Source organism: Pan paniscus, chromosome 19, assembly GCF_029289425.2.
Source record: "Pan paniscus chromosome 19, NHGRI_mPanPan1-v2.0_pri, whole genome shotgun sequence".
NCBI lineage: Eukaryota > Metazoa > Chordata > Mammalia > Primates > Hominidae > Pan > Pan paniscus.
The window spans coordinates 23552178-23564487 of NC_073268.2; the positions used below are offsets into that span (position 1 = coordinate 23552178).

The 12310-nt window shown below is 45.2% G+C and overlaps 1 protein-coding gene across 1 annotated transcript; it reads left to right on the forward strand.

The window, feature by feature from the left end:
• Positions 1-8062: 8062 nt before the first annotated feature.
• On the forward strand, positions 8063-12104 carry LOC100972806 (keratin, type I cuticular Ha7). Its single transcript, XM_003813831.5, has 7 exons — positions 8063-8616; positions 8804-8886; positions 9715-9871; positions 10217-10378; positions 10457-10582; positions 11064-11284; positions 11665-12104. Exons 1-7 carry the CDS (start codon positions 8125-8127, stop codon positions 11771-11773), a joined length of 1350 nt encoding a protein of 449 aa, XP_003813879.2. The 5' UTR covers positions 8063-8124; the 3' UTR covers positions 11774-12104.
• Positions 12105-12310: the final 206 nt, after the last annotated feature.

The following is a 12310-nucleotide window of genomic DNA, read 5'->3' on the forward strand; positions in this document are numbered from 1 at the left end:
TGGGAGGCCGAGGCGGGTGGATCATGAGGTCAGGAGATCGAGACCATCCAGGCCAACATGGTGAAACCCCATCTCTACAAAGAACACAAAAATTAGCTGGGCGTGGTGGCATGTGCCTGTAGTCCTAGCTACTCAGGAGGCTGAGGCAGGAGAATTGCTTGAACCCGGGAGGTGGAGGTTGCAGTGAGCCAAGATCATGCCACTGCATCCTAGCCTGGCAATAGAGTGAGATTCTGTCTCAAAAAAAAAAAGCATTTGTAATTTTAACAGATACTGCTGAACTATTTTGTAAAGAGGTTGCACAACTTATTCTTCCCCTCAACAGTGTATGAAAGTGCATGTTTTCTTTATTTTGCTACAATCATGACATTAATCTATTTTGTTGTATTTTACTTTATCATAGAAAGAACACCTAACATGAGAGCTACCCTCTTAATAAAATTTTAGGTATACAATAAATTACTATGGACTCTGGGTACAATGCAGTACGGTAGATCTCTAGGCCTTACACATCTTGCTTGACTGGAACTTTATGTTCATTGAATAGTAACTTTCCATTTCCCCTTTTCCCACAGCCTCTGGAAACCACCATTCTACTCTTTGATTCTATGAATTTGCCTATTTTAAATACCTTGTATAAGCAGAATTATGCAGTATTTGTCTTTCTGTGATCGGCTTATTTCATTTAGCATAATGTCTTCAGGGTTGAATCTATTTTAGATACCTCATATAAGCAGAATCATGCAGTATTTGTCTTTCTGTGATTGGCTTATTTTATTTAGCATAACGTCTTCGAGGTTTATTCATGTTGCGTATTGCAGAATTTCATCCTTTTTAAAGGCTGAATGGAATTCCAGTGTTTGCACGTACCAATTTCTTTTTGTATTTATCTGTCAACGGACATTTAGGTAGTTTCCACATTCTGGCTATTGTGACTCCTGCTGCAATGACCACAGGAGTGTTAACATCTCTTTGAGATCCCGATTTCAATTCTTTTGGATAAATACCCTGAAGTGAGATTGTTGGCTCATATGGTAATTCTATTTTTAATTCTTTGAGGAATCTCCATACTGTTTTCCATAGTGGCTGCGTCATTTTACATTTTCCCAACAGCGTGCAATGGTTCCAACTCCTCTATATCCTCACCAATACTAGTTGCCTTTTTTTTTTTTGATAGTAGCCATCCTGAGTGGTGTGAAGTGATGTCTCATGGCTTTGATTTGCATTTCCCTTATGGCTAGTGACTTTGAGCATTTTTTCATATACCTGATGGCCGTTTGTACGTCTACTTTAGAGAAATGTCTATAGAAATCCTTAGCCCATTTTTAAATTAAAAAAAATTATTTTTCACAGTTGAGTTGTAGGACTTCCTTATATATTTTGGAGGCTAACCCTTTATCAGATATATGATTTACAATTCTTTCTCCCATTCAGTAGGTTGTGTTTTCACTCTGTTGTTTCTTTTGCTGTGCAAAAGCTTTTTAGTAAGACTAAACTTCTGATCTCTGCTAACTTAAATAAGTAAAAAATAAGTAATTTAATAAGCATTTTTGAATTATGAATGGTGTAAGCATGTAAACACACCAGTAACAGTAAAATCCATTAAAAAACACAACACTTATTTAGTGCTTACCATGTACTCTGTGCTAGACACTATTTTACGTGATTTACAGGTATGGATTTTTTTAAAACTTAAATCCATTAGCTAGGTGCTATTGTCACTCCATTGTGCATAAGCAGAATTTGAGGCACAGAGAGGTCAAGTCACCAGCCCAAGTTCACACAGCTAATAAATGATAGAACCAGAATCTGAACCCAGGCAGGCTGGATCCAAAATTCACTGTCTTAAACCTCTACTATGCTGCATTAAAGGATTTTGTAATAGGTCTTGGTATGAGGTAAATAAGGGGAAATGTCCTGCCTTAGCATGTAGATAAAGAAACTCTAGGATCAGGGAACAAAGGAGAGGGGAAATGAAGATAACTTTTTCAGTATTTAGTCTCTGATGACCTTAAGACCTGGGATAAGAATAAAGCAAACTAGGCAGGGTGCTGTGGCTCACTCCTGTAATCCCAGCACTTTGGGAGGCCGAGGTGGGTGGATCACCTGAGGTCAGGAGTTGGAGACCAGCCTGGCTAACATGGTGAAACTCCATCTCTGCTAAAAATACAAAAAATTAGCCGGACTTGGTGGCGTACGCCTGTAATCCCAGCTATTCAGGAGGCGGAGGCAGGAGAATCTCTTGAATCCAGGAGACGGAGGTTGCAGTGAGCCAAGATCAGACCACTGCTCTCCAGCTTGGGCAACAAGAGCAAAACTCCATCTAAAAAGAAAAGAAAAACAAAAAAAGAATAAAGCAGAATAATAATTTAAAAAATACTTAAAATCAAACCAAAGTTTCCCAAGTAACTAGATTTTAAAATCCTATTTAATAGAAAAGAAAACGGTGACTTTTTTTCCCCAAAGCCTTCTGAGGTGGACTTTTGAAATGATAAAGGTGTTTTGGGGTATCCTTCCTCAGACTCTGTTTTCACCCAGCAAGTCTGAGAGCCTTGCAGGCACAGTGCTATCAGGACACACTGCTGGTCGTGGTTTGCAGATGTTTTCCTGGTGTAATTCACATCAGGATGCAGTGTGTGGGCAGCTCCTGTTTCCTTAGGTGTCTTCAGAATTTTTCCTCTGCAGCTGGAGCAGGTGGTTGCAGATTAGACTCACACCCTGTGGACCGCCCAGTGCCTCTGCTTCTGTCTCACTCAGAGATGCGTCAGAACGGTCAGACTCAGAGATGCGTCTGCACCATGGCACCAAGTGATGCTGTTCTGAACCCAGTGTTTCCCCTCTGCCTGAAGAGAGATTACAGCTCAAAATCTTTTAATCCTGAAGAGAGAAGAGGTGGCCCCTGTGAAGGAAGGAGGGCTGCAGGACTACCTCTGTCTTCTCTCTTCATCTCTGATACTTCCCTTCATGCAACTTGGAATATATGTTTATTTTCAGGGGCCAGAAACTCTTTTTAAAGAGGAGCAAGAGGGCCGGGCACGGTGGCTCATGCCTGTAATGCCAGCACTTTGGGAGGCTGAGGTGGATGGATCACGAGGTCAGGAGTTCAAGACCAGTCTGGCCAACATGGTGAAACCCCATCTCTACTAAAAATACAAAAATTAGCTGGGTGTGGTGGTGGGTGCCTGTAATCCCAGCTACTAAGGAGGCCGAGGCAGGAGAATCGTTTGAACCCGGGAGGTGGAGGTCGTAGTGAGCCGAGATCATGCCATTGCATTGCACTGCAGCCTGGGTAATAGGGCGAGACTCTGTCTCAAAAAAAAAAAAAAAAAAGGGAGGAAGAGGAGGCTCATCTGATCATCTGCGATGTCAAGGATGGGCTCCTTCCCACCTACACAGCTGAGTACATCCCAGACGCCTGCCTCATGCCTTCCACCTACTGCCTGTTCCTTTGAGACTGAAGAAAATCAGAAGAGCCCTCTGCTGTACAAAGGACTAGGCAGTGTCTATGTCGTTATGCAAAATGGACCATGCAGAGCCCAAGCCAGAGACACATATCAAGCTTTGGAGAGGTGTGTCAGGACGCAAAGGATGCAAAGCTTCAGCTGTGATGCTTAAGAATTAACAAGTGTCATATGTTCTGAGACAGAAGGAACCATGATTTTAGCCAACGGGATAAAATCCTGCCAGAGGATAGGGTCAAGAGAGGGTTCCTATTTAGCAAATCAAAGGGAAGAATTTTAATGCTTCAATTCTCTGGATTATAGTGATGCTATGTGTTGAGGCGGAAGATAGGAACAAAGGGGTCTTTGAAGATGGAAAATGCAGATTGCACCCAGAGGCCTCTGAGGGATGGCCTGGCAGGGAGAGGCCCTCTAAGGATTGCCCCAGTAAAGAATGAGTCATAGCTGACCTCAGGGCCGCTGGAGCCACAGCTGACCCACAGTGGGTTTTCCTCTTGGGAAGAATTCCAGAACCCTTATTTCTCCTTGAGAGAATTCCAAGAGCCCAGGTTTCATCAACACCGTCATCCCCTGACTCCCTTGTGGTTTTCACGGGGATGCATGTTCAACTTTTTCTGAGAGCAAAGATGTATTTATGCTGTTTAAAAATATATGCACACAGTTTTATGTATAATGTGGCATCATAACTTGTAGGGCATTTACTCTTATTTTATACATTCAGATATGTTTGGTTTTTTTTTTGAAACACTTCTTAAGGCTACACAACAGGACAGAGAAAAATAAACAGGAACATATTCAACAATTATAAAACATGATATGATAAAGAATATAAAGTACTAGTTTCCTTTCAATACTTCAAAAGATACATATATAAACTTTAAAAAAATGCTCAACATCACTAATGATCAGGGAAATGCAAATCGAAATCACAATGCGATACGACCTTGCTCCTGCAAGAATGGCCATAATCAAAAAAATAAAAAAAACAATAGATGTTGGAGTGGATGTGGTGATCAGGGGACACTTCTACACGGCTGGTGGGAACGTAAACTAGTACAGCCACTATGGAAAACAGTGTGGAGATTCCTTAAAGAACTAAAAGTAGAACTATCATTTGATCCAACAATCCCACTACTGGGTATCTACTCAGAGGAAAAGAAGTCATTATGCTAAAAAGATACTTGCACACACACATTTGTAGCAGCACAATTCACAATTGCAAAATCACAGAACCAACCCAAATGCCCATCCATCAGTGAGTGGATAAAGAAACTGTGGGCTGGGCACAGTGGCTCACACCTGTAATCCCAGCACTTTGGGAGGCCAAGGCGGGTGGATCACCTGAGGTCAGGAGTTCAAGACCAGCCTGGCCAACATGGCAAAACACCTTCTTTACTAAAAATACAAAAATTAGCCGGGCATGGTGGTGGCACCTGTAATCCCAGCTACTCGGGAAGCTGAGGCAGGAGAATCTCTTGAACCTGGGAGGTGGAGGTTGCAGTGAGCCGAGATGGTGCCACTGCACTCCAGCCTGGGTTACAAGAGTGAAGCTCTATCTCAAAAAAAAAAAAAAAAAAAAAAGAAACTGTGGTACATATATATGAGGAAATACTACTCAGCCATAAAAAGGATGAATTAATGGCACTTGTAGTGACCTGGATGAGATTGGAGACTATTATTCTAAGTGAAGTAACTCAGGAATGGAAAACCAAACATCATATATTGTCACTGATATGTGGGAGCTAAGCTATGAGGATGCAAAGGCATAAGAATGATACAATGGACTTTGGGGACTTCGGGGGAAGGGAGCGGGTGAGGGATAAAAGACTACAAATAGGATGCAGTGTATACTGCTTGGCTGATGGGTGCACCAAAATCTCACAAATCACCACCAAATAACTTACTCACGTAACCCACCTGTGCCCCAATACTTATGGAAAAAAACCCCACCACTTATGGAAAAAATACCACCTGTACCCCAATAACTTACGGAAAAAAAACCTAAACTTTTTTTTTATAAGTAACATCACAGATGTTTACATCTTCACATGCTTTTAAGTATTATTTGTACTCAGTGTAAGGCTATTATCATTTTTCATACATAAAGTTTTTTTTAGCTGCGTAACAATGCAATTTGTAATCCATTCAAGTAAATTCAGCCCCGAAGTTGTCGCTTCCCAGCATTAAGTCCTGCGCCCACCCCTCTTCTAAGATTTTCTAAAACTTGTATTTCAGGGGAAAAAAGTGTAGCTGAAGGGAATGCATATTTGATGCATATTTGGCTACACGATTTCTGTTTATTGTATTTTGCTTCCTATTTTATATCTAAATCCTATTATTTTCATTTAAAATCTTAATAATGGCTCATTTCCAGTATGTCAATTTCAAAGACTTAAGGTTTTGCTACTAGTATCAGCCATTTGTTTTCCCACTAATTGGGATTTTTTTTTTTTTAAAAGAGGTTATTTATACTCTTTTAGAGCTTGTCCCATGGTCCTTCTGGTTTCCCTCTACCACTTGGGAGGGATGACTCCTGGCCACACCCTCATTGGTTGACTTGTTTTCCAGCTCTACTGGAAATCTCTGGGATTTGGGATATACAGTCAGAATGTTTCTGTCAACGACAGACCACATATACGGGCGGTGGTCCCACAAGATTATAATGATGCTGAAAATTCCTATTCTCTAGTGATGTGGAAGTGGTTATAATGTCGTAGTGCAATGCATTACCTTTTCTATGTTTAGATACACAAATATTATCGTGTTAATAATAGTTGCCTATGATACTCAGTACAGCAACATGCTGTACAGGTTTGTAGCCAAGTGCTATAGGCTGTGCTATACAGTCTAGGTGTGTAGTAGGCTCTACCATCTAGGTTTGTGTGAGTTCACCCTATAATGTTTCCACAGTGAAGAAATCTCTTAACGACGCATTTCTCAGGACGCACCCTGTCTTAAATGATGCATATGTTACAAACTAGCGTAACTATTTTTTTCTTTTTTGAGACAAAGTGTCACTCTTGTTGCTCAGGCTGGAGTGCAATGGTGCAATCTTGGCTCACGGAAACCTCCGCCTCCCGGGTTCAAGCAATTCTCCTGCCTCAGCCTCCTGAGTAGCTGGGATTACAGGCATGTACCACCATGCCCAGCTAATTTTATATTTTTAGTAGAGACCGGGTTTCTCCATGTTGTTCATGCTGGTCTCGAACTCCTGACCTCAGGTGATCCGCCTGCCTTGGCCTCCCAAAGTACAGGGATTACAGGCGTGAGCCACTGCGCCCGGCCTAGTTTAACTTTTTAAAGTGCATTTTCTTGTCGTCACTGCCATAGTATTTAAATCTTTTCCTTTGCTGGAACACAAAGACCTTCAGTAATTTTCTTTTCACCACAATTTCTCATCCAGTAACTAAGCCCCTTCTTGCCCTCTCCTTAGGCCTAGCACTGACGGGGCAATGACACCATTGTTCTCACCGGGGGCCATGATGAAGTGAAAAGAGAATGGGCCTAGCAGACATGAGACTGAATCGAGCCTTTGCCAGTTCACTAACTGTCAATCAGAAAATGTACAAATGTACTTCACTCTAGTTTTCTCATCTGTACATTGAGGCAATGAGTAACCACCTCATAGGTGGTAAGGGTTAGATAGGAAAGAACACAGTAGAATGCCTAGCACACCTAAGTACTCAATCAATGTTAGTTCTGGACCTTTCATTTGAATACTGCTTGAGCTCTGTGCCCAATCTCCCTTTCCTGGATCCAATAAGATTTTTCTTTGTTAGTGGTTTCTTTCTAGATACTTCCTTGGCCAGAACTATAGATCCCCTGTCTTTCACTAACTCTTGTTGATCTATGGTTCTCATTCAAGTTTGTGTAGAACACCCAGAGATTTCAGAGGCATTGTTTACTCCTGATGAACAGGGAACATTGCGTGTCCAGGAACCAGCACACTGCCTGAGTTATGGGGGATATTCAGAAAGCATGCTGAACCAATAAATGAATGAACAAATGAATGAATAGCTGATTCTGACTAATCAACCAAAACTTAATTAGTGCCATTGCTTCCGGATGTTATTGCTTCTCAAGGGAGTATGCAATGTGAAAGAAGAAAGAAAAAAAGGCGCCTCTCAATCGTCAAATATCAGTAGATGCATTGGTTTTATTAACTGATATTTTCTCTTCAAAGGAAAGGCTGATTGAGTCTTGCACAGGCGAAAGATCCACTGGGTCCCATTGGTTCTCTGTGTCTCCTGCTACACAAATTACTGACGGAAAGATTTGAGCCTTCATTGTGACCACATCCACAGAGACCATAGTCCAGAGAGAGCAACTGGGGCCTGAATCAACTGCTGGTGTTTGTTGAGCAGAAACAATGAGTCTCTGACTTCCCACCAACAGCTAACCTGATATCAAAGAGCCAAGAGGCATCTCAGATTTGTCAACATTGCTTTAATGAGCTGAGGAACTTCTCATGGTAAACTCAGCAGCTGAGTAACAGGATGATGGCACCACAACAGGTAGATAATCAAGGCAGGAGGTCAAAGCACTGGAGCCAACACCCACCCAGGATGGGGTATAAAAGGGTTGGGAGGAGAGGCGGCTTCAGTCTCAGTGGCTCAGCCTTCCCAGCTGATCTGAAACTCCTGTGCAGCCTCAGCCCTACACCATGACCTCCTTCTACAGCACCTCCTCATGCCCTCTGGGTTGCACCATGGCTCCTGGAGCAAGAAATGTCTCTGTCTCTCCTATCGATGTTGGGTGCCAGCCCGGGGCAGAGGCCAATGCTGCCTCCATGTGCCTCTTGGCCAACGTGGCACACGCCAACAGAGTCCGTGTGGGGTTGACTCCCCTGGGCCGCCCCAGCCTCTGTCTGCCCCCAACCTGTCACACTGCTTGTCCCTTGCCAGGGACCTGTCACATTCCCGGCAACATCGGAATCTGTGGGGCCTACGGCAAAAACACCCTGAATGGCCATGAGAAGGAGACCATGCAGTTCCTGAATGACCGCCTGGCCAACTACCTGGAGAAGGTGCGCCAGCTGGAGCAGGAGAATGCAGAGCTGGAGACCACACTCCTCGAGAGGAGCAAGTGCCACGAGTCCACCGTGTGCCCTGACTACCAGTCCTACTTCCGTACAATCGAGGAGCTCCAGCAGAAGGTGAGGTGTGGGATCGCCTGGGCATGCTGGGTCTGAGAAGGCAGAAGCCTTCGCAGGAGGAATCTGCATAAGGTCCAGAGAGCTTTGGGTTCTTGGTTTCTCTTGGACATGAGCGTAAATACCACATGTGGAGTGGGAGCTTAGAGTATGGTGCTTTGTGTGTGAACCGTCTTTCCATTTTCCTCAGATCTTGTGCAGCAAGGCTGAGAATGCCAGGCTGATTGTACAAATTGACAACGCGAAGCTGGCTGCTGATGACTTTAGGATCAAGTAAGTCAGGATGAGGAGGGTCAGTGTGACTTCTCTCCTGCTGTATTTCCAAGGGCCCGCCCCATTACTCAGTCTTATATTGTAGGTGTTCAAAAACAGTTTTTGACTAGAAGAATATTTCTCTCCACACCTTAAATTAGCCTGTTGCTAGAAATGGTCATTATATAGGAGGAAAGAGAATATAAGCATTGAAAGAAAAAGAAGGGCTGTAGTCTAGATTGGTTAGAACCTATGTCACTTTCTCCCATATCTAGAAGATAAGAGGATTTTGCTTTTCAATCAGAAGTAAAATTGAGTCATCACAAAAATAAACTGTCAATGCATAGGTTGTTGCTAGACTCACTGACTCTTGGCCAAATCCATCAGCTGGAGGAATTGTCATTGAAGCTCCTTGGTAGCTAGAGTTGTGCTTGAATGAAGGGGAAAAGCAAGAAAACAATGAGAAATAATGAATCCAAGAGGAAAAGCAGCAAACTGAAGGTCCAGAGGCTTATTTTTAGCCATTCTTTTTCCTGGCCAAATGATTCCTATTATGGCAGAATAAATGCTGCATTTGAAGTCAGAACACTTAGGATGAGTCCATGCATTTACTATTAACTGGGCATGGAATTCTGAACAACTCGTGTTTTGTTTCTGAGCCTCAGTCTTCCATCTGGTCAATGGGCATAATGTCCTGACTACAAACTGTGTCGCTGCACGGTTGAGAATAGTGTATACTGCCCACGTGAACAAATGAGGATCCAAGGTGGTGTGGGAGGTAGGAAGCCAGGGCAGCTGAGAGGGGCTCTTGGGGCATTCTTTTTGACCCTGTACCTCCTGTGACGGAAGGCTGGAGAGTGAGCACTCCCTGCGCCAGCTGGTGGAGGCGGACAAGTGCGGGACGCAGAAGCTCCTGGATGACGCGACCCTGGCCAAGGCCGACCTGGAGGCCCAGCAGGAGTCCCTGAAGGAGGAGCACCTCTCCCTCAAGAGCAACCACGAGCAGGTGTGGCCCTGGCTGCTCAGACTCCTGGAGAGGGCGCTGGGCAGACAGGGGAGCTCCCCGGCCCTGGGGCTCTCAGAGCATTGCCTGGGCTCAGCTGGCCTAAGGATGCAGGGCTGAGGTGGGTCTGAGGGTCCAGAGGGCCTCTGCGGAAAGTGCAGACTTGCCTTGGGCATGAGGAAGGTGTCCAGGTGGGCTCTCCCAAATGCACTCTGGGCAAGACTTTCCCATTTGCTTATGTGTGGGACTCCCCTCCTACTGCTTGCCAGGGACGGAGTCCTGGTGCTGTCTGCTCCATCAAAGGCCGTTTCCTCACGCAGGCTGTCTATCGCTTCCTCATTTCTGCAGGAAGTAAAGATTCTGAGGAGTCAGCTGGGGGAGAAGTTCCGGATCGAGCTGGACATTGAGCCCACCATTGACCTGAACAGGGTGTTGGGGGAGATGCGGGCTCAGTACGAGGCCATGGTGGAGACCAACCGCCAGGATGTGGAACAGTGGTTCCAAGCCCAGGTGAGCGGCGGTTACAGAGCCAGGGAGTACCTGGCCTCCATCTAGGCAGGGAGGTGACTGTGTTTCTCTGTGCTCCAGTCTGAAGGCATCAGCCTGCAGGCCATGTCCTGCTCCGAGGAGCTGCAGTGCTGCCAGTCGGAGATCCTGGAGCTGAGATGCACGGTGAATGCCCTGGAGGTGGAGCGCCAAGCTCAGCACACCTTGGTACGTGTCCTTCACCCTCACTGCACTGCAAATGCCCCGTGCCATGTCCTGGTAGTAGCATCTCTTAAAGTCTCACAAATCAGTTACTTCAACATTAAGTCAAGATCTGGGGTCCTCTATACCCGATGGAGACGTCTTGCTGTCAAGTTCAGTGTGACCCAGGGAAATGGTTTCTTCAGAAAATCAGGTCCACTTCCTTTACAACACAGTGCGGAAGTTCAGGCACTCACTCCACAAGATTTTACAAGGTGCCTGCTTTTTGTCAAGCACTGGGGATACAGGGATGAACACGACAGTTCCTTAAGTTAGATTTGTGTGTATGAGAGAGAAGTCATGGTCATGTTGACAGTTATTTCTCCAGAGCTCTGAGAATGTCCTATGACATTTTGGAATTTGCCCTATGTGTGATGAGTTTGGTCATGATTTTCACTGCTGAGTTTTGGGGCACCTGGATCTCTTACCCCATTATTTCCCATTACAGAAGGATTGTCTGCAGAACTCCCTGTGTGAAGCCGAGGACCGCTATGGCACAGAGCTGGCCCAGATGCAGAGCCTCATTAGCAACTTGGAAGAGCAGTTGTCCGAGATCCGGGCCGACCTGGAGCGGCAGAACCAGGAGTACCAGGTGCTGCTGGACGTGAAGGCCCGGTTGGAGAACGAGATTGCCACATACCGGAACCTTCTGGAGAGCGAGGACTGCAAGTACGTGTGATTTGGGCAATTCCTAAGCCACACACATGACTGTCAGGCAATTCCTCAGAGGTAATGGAAGTGCTTGCAGAAGATATCATCCTAACAAACAAGCCTTCCTGTGCTCTCTTGCTCAGTGACTCATTAACCTCTCCTGGTCTGTGCAGACTGGATTATTGAGAAAATGTTCTCTAAATGATAGCCAGGTCCCTAAGCCAAGTCTTCCCCAAGGATTCCTGGATGTAGAAAGACACAGATGAGAGAACTGTTGGTATAGATTCTCTGGTCTGTGTGCCTTGTTGGTGGCAGGCCCAGCCTTCACCCTGATCTTACCCTTGTCCATCAATCACTGAGACATCTTTTTAATGTAACTTTTCTTTCTCTCCCTGCAGACTCCCCTGCAATCCCTGTTCCACGCCTGCCTCCTGTACTTCTTGTCCAAGCTGTGGCCCTGTCACTGGTGGGTCTCCCTCTGGCTATGGAGCCAGCACGGGGAGATGATTCTGAAGGCCCGAGTTAGGAGATTGAGGCTGGTTGCACTGGGGTCAGGAGTGCCCTCACCTTGCTCAGTCTTCCTTCAAGACCAGACTCACTGAGGCATTTTCCCTAAATCAACCGGTAGCAGATACTTCCAAGGAGTGGCTCCCTGCCTATGCCTCTAAGCTGTATTTTTTGTTGTTGCTAAAATGTTGTAATTATCTTCCATGAAAGCAATTATTTTTCCCGGTGTCTCTTCTTGGTTCTTTTGGTTCTATTCTAGTGTTTCAGAATCTCCAAAAATGTAACTGGGTTCCCTGCATGAAGTGGTCAATAAACCTCCTTCCTGCACCAAGTGCTGTCCCCCCGGTGTTGGTTGTATGTGAGATGTCGGAGAGTCCTGGTCGTCAGGTCCTGTGTCCTCACTGGCTCTGACATCTTGCTTCCAGGAGCTCCCTGGGGTGCTCTGGGGCCTCTGGATGAAGGTCCCTTCCTGATGTTGGATGTGTATTCACCTTTCCCAGGGATCCCTATAGACTGGTGGAAGGAAGTGATGCCAGT